This window comes from Manis pentadactyla, chromosome 2 (genome assembly GCF_030020395.1).
Source record: "Manis pentadactyla isolate mManPen7 chromosome 2, mManPen7.hap1, whole genome shotgun sequence".
In the NCBI taxonomy this organism is placed as follows: domain Eukaryota; kingdom Metazoa; phylum Chordata; class Mammalia; order Pholidota; family Manidae; genus Manis; species Manis pentadactyla.
The window spans coordinates 178,355,651-178,375,094 of record NC_080020.1 but is presented as its reverse complement, the minus strand read 5'-3'; the positions used below and the strand labels follow the sequence as shown (position 1 = coordinate 178,375,094).

Sequence of the window (19,444 nt, the reverse complement as noted above, 5' to 3'; positions counted from 1 at the left end):
GAACAGTTGGGCTTCAGAAAGAGTATTTCAAGGTCTAAGTCCTGAGATCTTTGCCCACATACAAAAATATTCCTCAGTAAGTTTTATGAAGGTTCCTGCCTTTCTTCAAAATTACATTTTCATCTCGTGTCACTGTTTCTTACACATACTTTCATATCCAAGCTATTAATCATTTAATTGCTCTCCTCTAGTGGCCAACTGTATTAGCTTGCTGGAGAGCCATAAACCGGGTGGTTTACACAAACATGTACTGTCTCAGCGCTGGCAAGGTTTGTTCCCCCTGAGGGCTGAGAAGTTCTGTTGCATGCCCCTCACTTAGCTTCTGGTGGTTTGCAGGCAATCCTTGGCTCACAGAAGCGTAAGTGGAAATATGCCTTCATCTTCATATGGGGCTCCCCTTGAACAAGGAGAAAAATGGGCAAACCTCCCCTTTTATATAAGGACACCTGTGATAATGGATTAGGGCCCACCCTAATGTCATCCCACTAACTACATCTGCAAACATCCTATTTCTCAATAGGGTTACATTATGAGGTACTGAAAGTTAAGACTTCAACACATGCATTTGGGGGGACCATAATTCAACCAATGGCAGCCATTTTTCACATGATGAAGTTTGATATCTTCCAATCACTACACACTGTTTAGATAACTGCTTAACTTCGCACACCTATTACAGAACCTGGCACACAGGAGCTCAGTAACTGTTGAATGAGTGAATGAGTGAATAAATGAATGAGACTGCAACTGAGGAAAAAAAGTTGTGGTTGCTGAGAAGTTAGCTAGGTTAAATCATCAGCTGAATAAAAGCTACCTGCGTGGGATTTAGCAGTAAATAAGAAACACTGTATACCCCCCTGGACTGCAAAGGTCACTCACAAATAGTCATAATCACACATGTTAAAACTCACAAATAGGAAGACCCACAAAACCCAGCAACTAATTTTAACATACTTTCAGTAATACCTTGCTTGATGGAAAAATAATAGGGGAAGAAATGATCAGAAATAGGATAGTAGATGATTTCTAAATTCAAGTTAAGTCAAGGAATGCATTATTAGAGAAAACAAAGGTCAGTAAATGAAACAGTATCAGCCAGATACATTACAACAACAGGGTCTATAGGCAATCCACTGCTACGGCACTAACTCAGAGGTGATTCTTGTTGTAATAATTCTTTTGTTACTTTAATAACTAAACTTCTTTGGACAAGATCCAAGATGAATTGTGCACTGTAGTAAATTGTTTATAACAAGCCTCTGTGCTTACAGTAACATTTTTCAACATAACCTCTCAATAGATAACAGCCACATAATAAGGAACTGAAGATACTCTTTTCTATTTCTCCTAATCATCTCATTCAAATCCTATCACCATGAATTTCCTGCATACTTGGCTTTAAAATACTGTATTACTATAAACTTTAAATTCAAGCTCTGGATTGGTCTATATTCATTTCAACAGAAGTATCTTGAAATGCTGAATTATCATCTTCAATTTCTTTCAGTCATTTATTGCAGCTGCCAAACTGAAATGGTGCACCTTAAAGGCAACACAAACCTGATAGCAAATAATAAAAGTCTCTTAAATGTTTCATTTATAAAAGCTTATTTTTCCACCATCAAATTTTGTATACTGTCTGAAATATATCACTTTACCAAACTGACATCTTGCATGCAGTTATTCTGATACGTTCACTTAACATCAAGGTTTATGGGGAAGGGGAGGCTAGTATCTTTTCTCAACCTTTTATGATCAAATGAGTAATATGAGAGCTATGTTGGTTTTGGTTTTTGGCCTTTTGTGGGTTGGGATTGAGGGGGGAAAATTATAATTAAACCTCAGTTGCCAATAGATATCATTCTAACTATCCCCTTTTCTGACTAGTTTTACTACTCTTCCTGGTTATATTAAAAATTATGCCATAATTATGATAAACACTTTAAACAGGCACATCAAGTCAGATGCTCACAAGCAATATAATAAATTAATCAAGTAGAACAAATCTACAGAAATCTATTATAAAGTCCTGTGTACTTCTCCCCCTAATGTAATTTTTAATGACAAGTATAAAATGCTAATATATAAAATAAACAAAATGTGGTTTGTTTTTCCAAAACTGGAAAGTTTTAGACCAGAATATAGAGGAAATATTTTTATTAGTAAAGTACATTGATATAATTTACATAAAATAAGTTGCCGCCAAGGTCATTTGGTAAAAAGGCCACCAAATTTACCTGAGCAAATTTATTATGTGATGAAGAAAATGAGACATGGTTGCCTCTTTTTCTTCCCTTTATATACCACACTTAGCTCTTGGATGGGAATCAGAATCACTGCTCAAATCTTTCTTGGTTAATGTCACTTTGTAAAGCCAGAATTTCTGACATTTCATAAAGTTACAGTTTGACTACATCATAAACTTAGTGATTCCTAAAACATCTTTTTCTCTGATGACCTACTTAACAAAAAAGTATCTATATTCAATACAGTATCCATTTCTGAAGCTTTTCCTATATTTCTAGTCAATTTTAAAAGGCTTATTTAGGAATAATACTATTCCATTTATAATAGCTAAGTAGAACAATTTTTTAATCTGCAGAGTATCTTAAAAACCAATCAACTTGCCATAACCTCCCAATTCCAGGAATGTAAGCCATAATTCAAGCTTCAATTTTCCTCTTAACATATTCTACTTTACTAAAATGAATTCCCATCCTAAAACTATGAACAAGAAAAAAATTGTACTTAAAATAATATTAAAAGACAGAATCTCATTATTTAGTGTTAGATTAATAGTCTATAATTCTAATCTTAAAAATATCTATAGCTATAACCTATCCAACTTGTTAATTCCCAAAGAGATTAATAAAAGATATAATTAACATCTAAACTTAGAGCAGACTGTCATTTAGAACAAACTATGTTAACAATAACTGTACCATAGTCAAATAGATCAACTCACTACCTTTATGGTTCTGATTAAGGTTAATGAGCACAAATTGTCATAAATTTTCCAGTTAACTCTGAAAAACTGAGCTGACCGAAAAGAGTACTTTTTTCATAACACTTTACAAAAATACGATAGAAGCTGGAGTTGTCTTACTGGAACCTAGCATAGTACTTAGCAATGTAAATGTCATTAAATATTAGTGACTGAATAAACAAATGAGCAGCCCAATGCACTACTACCACTCAGCTCCTTATGTGCTAAGTTGTATTTTAAATGACAATTAAAATATAATATATCCAAACTATTTTTTATTTCTACTAATAAACACTGAAAGAATTATTCACCTAAGGATCTCCAATTCAACAGAAAAGTTGGACTTTCGTAAACCAATAATTTGGCTAATGATTTTCTGCAACTGTATGACATTTTTCATTTAACTTTTCCTTATGAAATTAGAAAATATACAGAAATACAAGTTACAAGTTTCTTTGGAATAAATAACACGAGGCCACACGTACACTACACTTGATCTTAATAACATTTATTTCTACCATGAAGATGTGACTTTCTTAAAAAAGCTAGAAATTTGAGAGGATAAAGATGAAAAAAGAAGTAAAAATAACTATCAATGTTCTTCCACTTCAAATATTGTCTGACAGCTGAGCCAGAAGAATTTCTGCATCTATCAGTGACTTCTTCATATGTTACAGAATGAGTTCAACATGCTTTACAAAATCCATTACATTTTAAGACCATTTCCAATATCTGTTACCATAAATCAAGAAATCCACTTATTCAAAGTTACTTATGGAAAATTAATCACACAGAAAATTTTAACAACTTCTTTCTCAAAAATTGAAGTACTTTACCGTACTTGGCATTCCCACACATACTGGTGTAGATTCAAAGGCTGAAAGCACTAAGGACAATATAATTAAAACTCATGGGCTTAGACATTTAAAAAAAATTAATATTTAGAATTCTCAAACAAATACTGCAGAAAAATAAAACAGAATATAAACACAATGTAATCTTCTTTGGATTTCTTCTCTGCTTAATGGCATTATTTAATATAGAATGTTGTTCCTGAACACCTGTATGTACTTGATAAAGCCTTAAAAACATGTAACCATATAATCTGAAAAAGAGCAAGAGAACTGTGAGCACTATGCATCAGGAACAAAAACTCAAGAATTTCTCTACTAATGATTTCCAAAACCTATCTTTCTAATTCCAAAATTTACTCAAATATAAGAATAACCAGGTTAGCTACACAATATTCACAGTTTTTTTGACAGGGTATACAGCCATCATGCCAAATTCAGCCATCAATATAGAACCTCATTTCCCATCTAAAGTTAATGAGAACATATTTTACTTTAGATGGGACATAGAAACAAACTGCCAAGAATTAAAGTAAAACCTTAACGTCTTCATTTCACACTTCAAATATCAAAGAAAGCAGTAATTCCCCAAACCATGAAAACATGAAGTAACTATACAGAAAAAAAAAACAGACATTTCTTTCTTTCTTATTATACAGTGAAAACCAGTATATTTATAACTTCAACCTTCAGATAGCATACTTCATAAAGTCATTATTCATTTAAAATAGACAAATGTTTACAAGGAACATTTAACTTAAATTTCATAGTTGATTATATAATGGTACTTGAAAGACTGACCTTTATAAGGAAATAAGAGTCTTGTCAAGAGAAATGATAAAATATATAGTATAAAACAATGTTAAAAACCTCATGGTGCACGCACTACAGTAAAAAAAAAATCAGTAACAATAACTTAATCCTCCTGGGCAGGGGGTGGGGGGGAGTATTTAGCATTACAAATTTAAAATGTAAATTTTATATATGAATTCAATAAGGAATACATTTAAACCTTACATTGCTACATAATCATCTATTGTGTGGAAAACAATAAAAGTGAAGTACTTTTTGAATACATGTACATCAAAACCAAAAGGTTAATTTTTACTTTTTCCTTTATTAGCAACTTTGGACACATTTTTAGGTTTTGGTTCCCAGAGGGCATTTTTTACAAATCTTGAGGCTGCACCTCTGTCCAGCTTGCCAGCCTTTTTCTTGTCTGTTATTTCTTTGACTCTGTTCATGTATATTCTGATTCTTTCCTTAAAGATAAAAAAAAAAAAAAAAAAAGAAGGCAATAGATTTACTAGCTGTTCACCACCACTAAGTTTTATTATACTACACCTCAGTTAAATCCAGCAGATATGTATTTACTACCTATTGAGTGGTGCTAGTAAGTGCAAGTGAACAGGATAAATATGCTCCATGCTCTCCCGGAATTCACAGTCTGGAGGGAATACAGACATTAAAAAGTCATTTCAGAAGTGTTCTGAGTGTTTCAAAAGAGGAAGAACTAGTCTAGGACATCACTATTAGAGATAAACATTGAATTGTTTATATGTGGTTATACATTTTTTAATTTAGCATTAGCCTAAATGCACATATTAATTCTTATGTATCTGAAGTGTATAATCTAAAACAGAGCTCTCACATACTTGCAGCATACAAACTAAACTCTCTTGAAATTTTCTAAACAGGGAATAAATGAGGCAGTATTTAGTCTTTTATGTTACCTTCTAGCACCACAATTAAAATGAGCAGAATGAGAATATAAGATCTTTTATTCAATTTCACAGTTTGACTGATAAGCACATATTTTCTAATGAGATATACAGTTCTAATCAGACTTTACAAGGTGAGAAACATAGGTTGCCAAACCACTTTGAATCTCCTGAGGCCATTAATCAGAATAAAGGGCTATTCTGTATTTTGGAGAAATAAAGATAACGAGAGCCATAAAATATCAGAGTAAGTGACTGATCATGCTTCAAAGCAAATTTTCATTAAAATAATCAAAATATAGAGAAAAATGCAGAACCTTTGAAATTTTTAATTGTAAAAGACTGACAACTCTGCTCAAAACTCTATTATGGCTCCATTTCTCTCAGAATAAAAGCCAAAGTCCTCGTTACACACACCTGGCCCTGCCTGAAATATCTTCCCTCAAATATTCACACAACTAACCCCTCTCTTCCTTCCAATATTCTCAAATGTTAAACCTGTTAAAAGGCCTGCCCTCCCTTCTTGCAGTAGCAATCCTACCCATGCACTCAATATCCCTTAACCTGCACTGTTTTTCCCATAATATATAACTTTCTAACATATTGCATATTTATTGTTTGTTTTATTATGTTAATTGTTTGTCTCCCTCCACTAGATAGTCTGTCATCTGCCCAAATAGGAATACTTATTGGGTTTATTCACAGAGGAATCATCTCACTTGGAAATAATGCCTGGCTACGAGTAGGTGCTCAAACAGTTATAAGATGAATAAACTATTTTCAACGCCTTTCCTCACTCATGATATGTATGGCAAATAGGTTTCCTCTCGTATACTACTCTGTGATCAACCAGTGATGTCTGTCACAGATCAGAAAAGGAAAACAGGTATGCTTTTTATTTGCAAACCCTTGTCCAGAATATGAATGTACTCCTCAATAAAAAGTTCTGAAGGAGAAAGAAGATAGATAATTTTGTCCTTTTCCGGGCAGAATCAAGTATTAAATACTCCAAATAAGTGTGTTAAAGGGAAAAAAAGGTAATTTTATAAATGTAAAGTCCATATTAGAAAGTGAAACAGATGATACAATGTATACTTCTTCAGAACGTATCACTTTTAAAGCCAGTATCACTGGTCAAATCAGGACCTGTGTACCACACTGCTTTATATTTTTGCTTTATGTATTTTTCACAATTTCTGTATTTAAAAATAAATTGATTTTTCCCCCAAGAACTTTAAAAGAAGAAAATGCCTTAGTCTCCACTTTTAAAAAATGAAGACAGAGATCTGGTTTACTCATCTTTTAAAATATAAATGACCAAGTACTAAGTTGTAAATAACACACATATCAACCACGATAAGACTTGAGAACAATAAGAGTGTCAAATGTATTTCACATATATATTTACCTTATATTTTATAAACAAAGAATAAATTTATTAATATTCTTATTCATAAAGCCAAGTCAAGAAGGTAACCATAAGTTTGATTTCTAATTTTTTCTTTCAAATTGGATGATTTGATTTAATTTTCAAAGTCAGCAAAAACTCCAAGATACCAGACCTTATACACTGTACTTATACATCTAAATGGAATACAAAGACAAACCTAGAAGATTTATTACAGGTTGTAAATATGTCACTAATGCAGAATTACTGGACAGTACACATACAACTGGTGCCAAAAAAGCTTTTAGCTTTGTTACTGAACTGGATTCTTTACTGCTGAGAAAATGAATTAATGGAAGAATTGAAAAGGTGGAGGAGAAACTTTCCCGTCTTTGCTAGTAAATCAACTAGAATATACTTTCAAGAATTGTATAAGAGGTTTTTTTTAAAAAGGCAGTTGTAGAGATGAACAGGATTTCAAGAATTTATAGATAAAATAATATGGAAGTTATAAATAATTACTAGAATCATAACATTTTCCCATCCAGAGATTTATATAATATACAGAACACCAATTCTCTGACAAAGGCAAGAAAAAGAAAAAGACAGATGAAATCTAGCTCACTTTCATAATTTCAAACCTAAATAATTTTGTTTCTCCAAAATTAGTGTGATAAAAGTACTATGACTAACTTCAGGACTACCACAATAAACAGCCACATAAAATAAAAAGGAACTCAGTGCAATCTTACCAATTCCTGCTTTACTGGATGTTCCTTAGGATTAACTCCCTGAGTTGCCAAATAAACTAGAAGAGAAAGAGTTAATGGAATAAAATGTGAATATATTCATTGAAGAAACTCTGGTTACTCACAAAAAAGAAAAGTCACACAAATGATTAAATATTAAATTATTCAACTTCTTCATAATGTTAAATTATGTTTGGCTCGTGGGCATCTGGCATACTGATTTAAAAGAAATAAATATCTGACAACTAAAATTGCCATAAAGTGTAATTGTATATAAATTGTTAGCATTTAAAAAAGAAATCACCTTTGACACAATAAATAATTTGCTTTCTAATTAACTTCAAGGTAATATACATACCCCAAAACATTGAATTTAATGTGTAAGCAGAAACTAAATCCACTTTTGCTTGTTCAAGTGGGTCCAACTATAAAAAAAAAAAAGAAAAAACACAGAAACTTTGAGCACCATTACATAATATTTTAAACTTTCACCAAACACAATATATCAAAGAAATTTCCTTTTCTTTTTCACTTCCTATAATTCAATAACCAAATGATCTGTAAATAATGTGTAGTATGAAGATGTTTTGTTAACCAGTGATTTTTGCCCACTTCAGTTAGACAAGGAATGTGTATAATCCAAGAAAAATTCTTTTGGATTATTTTGATTTCAGTAGTTATGATCTGGGCTGTGTATGTCAAAAGTAATTTGTCAACATAAACATTGTACATGAGGCATTTATGTATAAAGAAGCAGGCTAAAATGCTTAGGCAATACCAAAGACAGAAGAAACATAATGAGATTTGTTTTAGACTGTCAAAGTCAATTTACTCTTTTTGTCCTACAGGGTTTCCAGAAACCCTGATAACATCACTGAAATGCATAAAAGGTCAAAGATAAAGTCTGTCAAAGAATGTGCTCCTTTTTTTCAAAACCAAGTCAAAATAAAAATATAATTAGGAAATAATTACTGAGGTTGGATTTCTGTTTTGTTTTTTTCCCTCAAGATATCCAAATACTTATAAAATTGAAATAGAGGAAAGGAGCATATTATCATTAATCTATATCTTCTTCTATGTGTTTCAGAACATTGCACTCTGTTTTATGAATTACATTTTCAGAAATTACATTTTTAAAATACCTTCTGCAACAACTCATTTCTAGAAACAGACATCATAGTCTTCAGCATCTCATCCACGGCACCAATGGAATTCTCAAATGTTGATAAATACTCATGAATTTCTACGGGATAATCTTCATTAATTTCTTCTTCTGCCATTATGACCAACTGGAAAAATATTAAACTCATTACTCTTTAGGTTACCAAAAAAAAAAATCAATAGTCATACCACATATTTCAACATTAACTAAAGGAGTTCAAACCTGAAGATAATTAAACAAATCTCCTTAGAATATAATCCTATAGCAATTACATTCAAATTTCCTTTCTTTTTGAGTTGCTTGGGGTGGTGTGAGGGGAGGAGTCCCATCCACGTTCTCTAAGGCAACACATACCAAATCCTCAGTGCTTTTCAAGAACTAAAGACGTGACTACAAAACATGGAATATCAATAATAAAAATCTTTCATTTAAAAGACTTCGTTGAAGTTAAGACCAAGCAAAGCAATGAAAGTATGGTTAATGCTTGTCAAAAAAAACTGATAAGCAAACTTCTTTTTTGGAAAAACATATATTTTAACATGTCTAAATTTTGTCACCTTAGATAAACCACTGACTGTCTCTGGGCTTCCTAAATTTTGTGATCTAGCAGCATAGTATATTAAACTAAAAAATTAGAAATCCTAGTCTGAAATATGTTATTTATCACAAAAGTCATTTTTCAAGCCGATATTTATGTATATTTCTTAAGCGTCTTTAAAATATTAATAAGAAATTCAAAGAGGCCATAAATCACATACAGTCTATAAGCATAAAAGAAGAAACTTGGGAGAAATAAACTATACGGTTTTCATCTAGGCTAGAACATACCTTGACAGCTCATTCTTTTAAAATTCACATTCATATCATAATATTTAATATCTATGTGAAAAAAGCAAAATCTACATCAATTTATTAAATATGGTATCTAAGACCAAATCACAGAAGCAATTCCAAGCCATACATAACACCTTTAGGTTCAAAACAATTTTTTTTATTAGCTGAAAATACCTCTTTCATTACACAGTCAAGTACAACAGCCAGATGTATGAAACAGCAAAGAGCATAGCAAAACTGAAGTAAAGAGAGGGTCGAGCTTTCTGTCTTGCTTGAGCACTGACTATGTCACCTTACATAAATCGCTGAATGCCTCTGGGCCTCAAATACCTCAACCATAAAAAAAGGCAGTTGGTTTAATGATCTAATGTTATGACTATATCATTTAAGTTTAAAAAGTAGTATTTGAATATTTAGTCACAATATATCAACATTTCTACTCAACTAGTATATTCCACTTAGACATCTGGTTTCATTTAAGAAGAAAGTGAAGTCCATCTGACTATCACTACATGTGTTATGTTACTGTTCCACTACTGTGCAACTACCAGAGAGAGGACTCTGACAAGGAAAACCACACAGGACAGAACCGTGACTTCCCACTTCAAAAGGCTAACTGAAGATACATATTTGTCTCTCCTTCCTCCCTAAATCTCTCCAAAATGGTAGAAGAAATATAAAAGTAAGTCCATAGTAATGCTGGAAGCCAATAAGGGTACATACCCATCAGCAGACCTCAACAGTAGAAGTATTTGTAAGCTAAAAAACCAAATGGGGTCAGACAGATAGGAAACAGAGCCAAGGAGCCTGCAATCCCTTATGAATAAAAGGGGAGAATCTAGGAATAACCCCAAGATGAAGGGCGGTAAGACATGGACCATGAGGACTGAAAACAGCTAAACCAATTTCCAGAGCTGTGAAAGGGTGGCTCCAACATCTGCTGCCCAGATAAAGGTGTAAATACAAAGGATATACTGCCAATATAGAGAAGACAGTATTTCTTCCCTTTATGGATAATTTTAAACCAGTAAACTTGAAATCTGGAAGAATGAGGTGTTCAGGGAAAAAATTAATTACCAAAATTAACATGAAAAGAAGTACATAAACCAAATAGATCATTAAGCACAGGGAAAAAATTTTAAAGTCAAAGGTCTACCCTCCAAAAAGAATCCAAGCTCAGAAGATATTATAGATAATTTCTTCCAAACCTTCAAGAAACAGTTAATTCTTACAATATTTAACTGTTTAAGAACATAGAAAAAGACAGGAAACTTAGATACCTATTTCCTAACATACACAAAAATAAACTCCAAATGAACTAAAACTAAAAAGATATACATACAAATATATTAAAAGATTATATAAAGTATTTATATAATCCAAATGAAAACCAAATGCTATAAAAGGAAATGGCTGACAGACTTTACAGAAAAACTGAAAAAACATCTACATGGCAAAACTATACCATAAGCAGGGTTAGAAGGCAAGAAACAGCCTGGGAGAAAATATTTGCTAAAACCTAACAAAGCATTAGTTAGATTATATAGAGTTTCTACAAAGCATAAAACAAAATAATGAAGATAAAACCCATCAGATTGGCAATAATTTTAAAGACTAGCAAAGTTCAATGTTATCAAGGGTATACACTGAAAGTGGAATATGAATTGGTAGTTTTTTCAAATGCACATACCCTTTGACTCAGGAAATCCTCTTAAGAATCTGGCCTCCAGAAATCCCTGTGTACATGCATATAAAAGAAAATGGATTCCTCAAATCTCTGAATTTCCCCCAATTTCTCTTGCATCAATTTTTTGCTCTGCAAGATCATTACCTATAAGCTTTAAATATTTAATTGTCCATCTTGGACAAGAAACAAAAGAAACATCTTGACTTCACTTTCCTCTCTAACTAAAGCCCATTTTCTATCTCCCTTTTAGAACAAATTCCTCAAAAGAGTTGCTTACACCAGTCCCAATTCTTCTCCTTCCATTCTTTCTTGAATCTATTTCAATTAGGCCCCTACTTCTCATTCAAAATTGCTTTTGTCAAAGACACCCAAACAGCCACAATGTTAAATTCAATGGTCAATTCTCAGCTGTCATCATTTGACCCTGCTGGCTCCCTTCATTTGGTTCTCAGGACATCACATTTTGTTGGTTTCCCCCCTGGCTCACAGGCTGCTTTCTTGGTCTTTACTGCATCTTTCTCACTTCCTCAAAGTCTTAACCATGAAGTGCCCAAGGACTATCCTTGATTCTCTGTTCTTCACTAGTTTACTCCCTAGGTAAACTCAGGGCTTAAACTGCATTAATAAACTGATGACTCCCAGGTTCATATCTCTGGCCCTGAGCTCTCACCTGAACTCTACATTTACATTGCCAAATGCCCACTTACTCATTACCTCTAGTTGGATGTTAATAGACTCTCAAAAGTAATGTGCCCAAAGCCAAATTCCTAGTCTTGCCTACCATAGTCTTCCCATCTCATTTCATGGCAAGTCCACCTTCCCAATTGCTCAGATCTAAAATTACACAGTGGTCCTTGACTCCTCTCTCACCCTACCTTTAAAATATATCCATAATCTAACCACATCCTAGCACCTCTACTGCCACAACTCTGGTCCACGCCAGTCCAAACCACCATTGTGTCTTCCCTGGATTGTTGCAATAGCCTCTCTAAATGGCCTGCTTGTTTCCTTCCAATAGTTCATTATAAAAAAGCAGAAGAATAGTCACCCCAAATATAAACCAGATTATATCACACTGATGCTTGAAAACTTCCAAAGATTTACCACCTCACTCGATAAAAGGCAAAGTCCTTAAAGTGGCCCAAAAAGCCCTGACTCTGGTGCCTTCTCTGTAACCCCATTTTCTCCCACTCTACCCCTTGCTCATTCTGCTCTAACCACCACAGCCTCATGCTTTTCCCTTCCACATCAGGCATGCCCCTACCTCAGGGCTTGTATTTATTGTACCTCTTCTCCCCTTCCTAGAATGCTTGTCCCTCACCAGTTCAGAGCTCATTACTTCTCCTTTGCCAGATCTCAACTCACATGTCATCTATTGGTAAACTTTTCCCGACCATCCTATTTTTAAACTGCACACAACTCCTATCACACCCAGCACTCCCCTTCTCCTTCTCTACCTTACAGTCTGCAATAGCATCTGACACATTTATTTTATATGTTTACTGTCTGTCCACCTCCAAAATTAAGGTAACTACATGAGAGCAGGGATTTTTGTATTTTGTTCACTAGCACTTCCTAGAAGTCAATAAACATTTCTTGAATGAACCTGTAACTAAATACTGGAAATACTAATCTAAATATTTATCACACGTCTGGAGGCAGAGCCAACATGGCGGCGTGAGTAGGACAGTGGGAATCTCCTCCCAAAAACATATATATTTTTGAAAATACAACAAATACAACTAATCCTAAAAGAGAGACCAGAAGACACAGGACAACAGCCTGACTACATCCACACGTGCAAGAGCCCAGCGCCTGGTGAAAGGGGTAAGATACAAGCCCCGGCCCGGCGGGACCCAAGCACACCTCCCCCCGGCTCCCAGCGGGAGGGAGAGGGAGCCCAGGACTGCTAAACACCCAGCCCCAGCCACCCACACCAGAGCGCAGACACAGTGCATGCGTGGAGGGCTGGAAACTAGGGAAATAGGGCAGCAAGACCTCTGAGCGGGTGCCAAAGCTGATGCCCCTGTGACAAAGAAAAGCGAGTGCTTTTTGAAAGTCTTAAAGGGACAGGGATTTAACAGCTAGACAGAAACAACATAGGTCACAGCCCAGTGGCTGGAAATTACAGGGAAAACCGGGCGCACTAACCCCCTGGGCAACAGCTCTGAGACCCCTCACGGAGGTAAACAGCCAAACAGCCCACCCGTCCATTACCCCTCCAGGCGCTGCAAAAGCAGAGAAGCAGCCTAAGGCAAACCCCGCCCACAGAAAGGAAAATTCCTACACTTCGGCCAGGCAAGACACAAAGACCCAGCCTACACGCAATTACCCAACACAAGCCATTAGGGGTCGCAGTTGTCCCAGTAAAGAAAGGCCAGTAGCAAGTGAAAAGTTTGGCCCTCCCAGCTGACAGTCAATAGCACCCGTCAACATGAAAAGGCAAAAAAATATGATCCAGACAAGACTAACCCAGACAGCTTCGGCATCTGCTACATCTTCCCCTGAGAAGGAACCTGGGGAGATAGATTTAGCCAGTCTTCCTGAAAAAGAATTCAAAACAAAAGTCATAACCATGCTGATGGACTTGCAGAGAAATATGCAAGAACTAAGGAAGAATACAGAAATAAAACAAGCTCTGGAAGGACTTCAAAACAGAATGGACTAGATGCAAGAGACCATTAATGGACTAGAAAACAGAGAACAGGAACGCAGAGAAGCTGATGCAGAGAGAGATAAAAGGATCTCCAGAAATAAAAGAATTTTAAGAGAACTGAATGACCAACTGAAAAGGAACAATATACGCATTATAGGGATACCAGAAGAAGAGAGAGAAAAAGGGATAGAAAGTGTCTTTGAAGAAATAATTGCCGAAAACTTCCCCAAACTAGGGGAAGAAATGGCCTCTCAGACCACAGAGGTACACAGAACTCCCATGACAAGGGATCCAAGGAGGGCAACACCAAGACACATAATAATTAAAATGGCAAAGATCAAAGACAAGGACAAAGTATTAAAGGCAGCCAGAGAGAAAAAAAAGGTTACCTACAAAGGAAAACCCATTAGGCTATCATCAGACTTCTCAACAGAAACCCTACAGGCCAGAAGAGAATGGCATGATATACTTAATGCAATGAAACAGAAGGGCCTCGAACCAAGACTACTGTATCCAGCACGAATATCATTTAAATGTGAAGAAGGGATTAAACAATTCCCAGACAAGCAAAAGTTGAGGGAATTTGCCTCCCACAAACCACCTCTACAGGGCATCCTACAGGGACTGCTCTAGATGGGAGCACTCCTTAAAAGAGCACAGAACAAAAAACCCAACATATGAAGAAGGGAGGAGGAGGAATAAGAAGGGAGAGAAATAAAGAATCATCAGACAGCGTTTAAAATAGCTCAACAAGCAAGTTAAGTTAGACAGTAAGATAGTAAAGAAGCTACTCCTGAACCTTTGGTAACCACAAACTTAAAGCCTGCAATGGCAACAAATTCATACCTTTCAATAATCAACCTAAATGTAAATGGACTGAATGCACCAATCAAAAGGCACAGAGTAATAGAATGGATAAAAAAGCAAGATCCATCCATATGCTGCTTACAAGAGACTCACCTCAAACCCAAAGACATGCACAGACTTAAAGTCAAGGGATGGAAAAAGATATTTCATGCAAACAACAAAGAGAAGAAAGCAGGTGTTGCAATTCTGGTATCAGACAAAACAGACTTCAAAATAAAGAAAGTAACAAAAGACAAAGAAGGACATTACATAATGATAAAGGGCTCAGTCCAACAAGAGGATATAACCATTATAAATATATATGCACCCAATACAGGAGCACCAACATACCTGAAACAAATATTAACAGAACTAAAGGAGGAAATAGAATGCAATGCATTCATTCTAGGAGACTTCAACACACCACTCACTCCAAAGGACAGATCCACGAGACAGAAAATAAGTAAGGACACAGAGGCACTGAACAACACACTAGAACAGATGGACCTAATAGATGTCTACAGAACTCTACATCCAAAAGCAACAGGATAGACATTCTACTCAAGTGCACATAGAACATTCTCCAGAATAGACCACATACTAGGCCACAAAAAGAGCCTCAGTAAATTCCAAAAGACTGAAATCCTACCAACCAACTTTCCAGACCACAAAGGCATAAAACTAGAAATAAACTGTACAAAGAAAGCAAAAAGGCTCACAAACACATGGAGGCTTAACAACACACTCCTAAATAATCAATGGATCAATGACCAAATCAAAATGGAGATCCAGCAATATATGGAAACAAATGACAACAACAACACTAAGCCCCAACTTCTGTGGGACACAGCAAAAGCAGTATTAAGAGGAAAGTATATAGCAATCCAAGCATATTTAAAAAAAGGAAGAACAATCCCAAATGAATGGTCTAATGTCACAATTATCGAAATTGGAAAAAGAAGAACAAATGAGGCCTAAGGTCAGCAGAAGGAGGGACATAATAAAGATCAGAGAAGAAATAAATAAAATTGAGAAGAATAAAACCATAGCAAAAATCAATGAAACCAAGAGCTGGTTCTTCAAGAAAATAAACAAAATAGATAAGCCTCTAGCCAGACTTACTAAGAGGAAAAGAGAGTCAACACAAATCAACAGTATCAGAAACGAGAAAGGAAAAATCACGACGGACCCCACAGAAATACAAAGAATTATTAGAGAATATTATGAAAACCTATATGCTAAAAAGCTGGGAAACCGAGGAGAAATGGACAACTTCCTAGAAAAATACAACCTTCCAAGACTGACCCAGAAAGAAACAGAAAATGTAAACAGACCAATTACCAGCAACAAAATTGAAGCGGTAATAAAAAAACTACCAAAGAACAAAACCCCCGGGCCAGATGGATTTACCTCGGAATTTTATCAGACATACAGGGAAGACATAATACCCATTCTCCTCAAAGTTTTCCAAAAAATAGAAGAGGAGGGGATACTCCCAAAGTCATTCGATGAAGCTAACATCCCCTTATACCAAAACCAGGCAAAGACCCCACCAAAAAAGAAAACTACAGACCAATATCCCTGATGAACGTAGATGCAAAAATACTCAACAAAATATTAGCAAACCGAATTCAAAAATACATCAAAAGGATTGTACACCATGACCAAGTGGGATTCATTCCAGGGATGCAAGGCTGGCACAACATTCGAAAGTCCATCAACATCATCCACCACATCAACAAAAAGAAAGACAAAAACCACATGATAATCTCCATAGATGCTGAAAAAGCATTTGACAAAGTTCAACATTCATTCATGATAAAAACTCTCAGCAAAATGGGAATAGAGGGCAAGTACCTCAACATAATAAAGGCCATCTATGAAAAACCCAAAAAAAGTCTCAGCAAAATCGGAATAGAGGGCAAGTACCTCAACATAATAAAGGCCATCTATGAAAAACCCAAAGCCAACATTATATTGAACAGCGAGACGCTGAAAGCATTTCCTCTGAGATCGGGAACTAGACAGGGATGCCCACTCTCCCCACTGTTATTTAACATAGTACTGGAGGTCCTAGCCACGGCAATCAGACAAAACAAAAAAATACAAGGAATCCAGATTGGTAAAGAAGAAGTTAAACTGTCACTATTTGCAGATGACATGATACTGTACATAAAAAACCCTAAAGACTCCACCCCAAAACTACTAGAACTGATATCGGAATACAGCAAAGTTGCAGGATACAAAATCAGCACACAGAAATCTGTGGCTTTCCTATACACTGACAATGAACCAACAGAAAGAGAAATCAGGAAAACAACTCCATTCACAATTGCATCAAAAAAAATAAAATACCTAGGAATAAACCTAACCAAAGAAGTGAAAGACTTATACTCTGAAAACTACAAGTCACTCTTAAGAGAAATTAAAGGGGACACTAACAGATGGAAACTCATCCCATGCTCATGGCTAGGAAGAATTAATATTGTCAAAATGACCATCCTACCCAAAGCAATATACAGATTTGATGCAATCCCTATGAAACTACCAGCAACATTCTTCAATGAACTGGAACAAATAATTCAAAAATTCATATGGAGACACCAAAGACCCCGAATAGCCAAAGCAATCCTGAGAAAGAAGAATAAAGTAGGGGGGATCTCACTCCCCAACTTCAAGCCATAGTAATCAAGACAATTTGGTACTGGCACAAGAACAGAGCCACAAACCAATGGAACGGACTAGAGAATCCAGACATTAATCCAGACATATATGGTCAATTAATATTTGATAACGGAGCCATGGACATACAATGGTGAAATGACAGTCTCTTCAACAGATGGTGCTGGCAAAACTGGACAGCTACATGTAGGAGAATGAAACTGGACCATTGTCTAACCCCATATACAAAAGTAAACTCAAAATGGATCAAAGACCTGAATGTAAGTCATGAAACCATTAAACTCTTGGAAGAAAACATAGGCAAAAACCTCTTAGACATAAACATGAGTGACCTCTTCTTGAACATATCTCCCCGGGCAAGGAAAACTACAGCAAAAATGAACAAGTGGGACTATATTAAGCTGAAAAGCTTCTGCACAGCAAGAGACACCATCAATAGAACAAAAAGGAACCCTACAGTATGGGAGAATATATTTGAAAATGACACATCCGATAAAGGCTTGACGTCCAGAATATATAAAGAGCTCACATGCCTCAACAAACAAAAAACAAATAACCCAATTAAAAAATGGGCAGAGGAACTGAACAGACGATTCTCCAAAAAAGAAATACAGATGGCCAACAGACACATGAAAAGATGCTCCACATCGCTAATTATCAGAGAAATGCAAGTTAAAACTACAATGAGGTATCACCTCACACCAGTATGGATGGCTGCTATCCAAAAGACAAACAACAAATGTTGGCGAGCCTGTGGAGAAAGGGGAACACTCCTACACTGCTGGTGGGAATGTAAATTGTTCAACCATTGTGGAAAGCAGTATGGAGGTACATCAAAATGCTCAAAACAGACATACCATTTGACCCAGGAATTGTACTCCTAGGAATTTACCCTAAGAATACAGCAATCAAGTATGAGAAAGACCAATGCACCCCTATGTTTATCGCAGCACTATTTACAATAGCCAAGAACTGGAAGCAACCTAAATGTCCATCGATAGATGAATGGATAAAGAAGATGTGGTACATATACACAATGGAATACTACTCAGCCATAAGAAAAGGGCAAATCCTACCATTTGCAGCAACATGGATGGACCTGGAGGGTATTATGCTCAGTGAAATAAGCCAAGCAGAGAAAGAGAAATACCAAATGATTTCACTCATCTGTGGAGTATAAGAACAAAGGAAAAACTGAAGGAACGAAACAGCAGCAGAATCACAGAACTCAAGAATGTACTAACAGGTACCAAAGGGAAAGGGACTGGGGAGGATGGGTGGGTAGGGAGGGAAAAGGGGGGGAGAAAAAGGGGGGTATTAAGAATAGCATGCATGGGGTGGTGGGAGAAAGGGGAGGGTTGTACAACACAGAGAAGACAAGTAGTGATTCTACAACATTTTGCTACGCTGATGGACAGTGACTGTAAAGGGGTACATAGGGGGGACCTGGTATAGGGGAGAGCTTAGTAAACAAAATATTCGCCATGTAAGTGTAGATTAATGATAAGAAAAAAAAAAAAAAGCATTTCCTGTGTGGTGACCTCCAATGAGTTCTACACAATGATATAAAGGGCATATAAAAGTGTAGGCAAAGGGTCTGTTTGTGTTTATACAGAGGATCAAAGCCTAATTTGGCTACCCCGAAAATGAACTAAGATACGATATGAAAAAGAACTTCCAACATCAGCACTCTTGGGAAGACTCATGCCAGAAGATGATCATCAAAAAACCCCAACAAAGATCCATGCACTGCTACAGGTGTAGATGCACTCATCCCACCAGTTCCTGGACTTGCCATGGGAATGAAGAAGGAGATATCTAAGCTGGCCTGTGCATACAGTAAAACAACAAATTTGACTGGATCTATACTGTTGAAACTCAAC

The 19,444-nt window shown here is 35.7% G+C and overlaps 1 protein-coding gene across 2 annotated transcripts in view; it reads right to left on the bottom strand.

The window, feature by feature from the left end:
- Positions 1 to 3,473: 3,473 nt before the first annotated feature.
- Positions 3,474 to 19,444, bottom strand: part of C1D (C1D nuclear receptor corepressor) — a 33,925-nt gene continuing 17,954 nt past the window's right edge. The window contains exons 1-5 of one of the 2 annotated variants that reach the window (XM_057497131.1): positions 13,850 to 13,920; positions 8,837 to 8,983; positions 8,053 to 8,119; positions 7,698 to 7,753; positions 3,474 to 5,099 (exon numbers count right to left, since the gene is read on the bottom strand). In XM_057497131.1, the coding sequence (XP_057353114.1) occupies positions 4,935 to 5,099; positions 7,698 to 7,753; positions 8,053 to 8,119; positions 8,837 to 8,974 (426 nt within the window). In that variant the 5' untranslated portion in view covers positions 8,975 to 8,983; positions 13,850 to 13,920 and the 3' untranslated portion in view covers positions 3,474 to 4,934. Of the gene's footprint in view, positions 5,100 to 7,697; positions 7,754 to 8,052; positions 8,120 to 8,836; positions 8,984 to 13,849; positions 13,921 to 19,444 lie in introns of those variants that run through there. The other variant, XM_036920722.2, reaches the window with a different exon arrangement.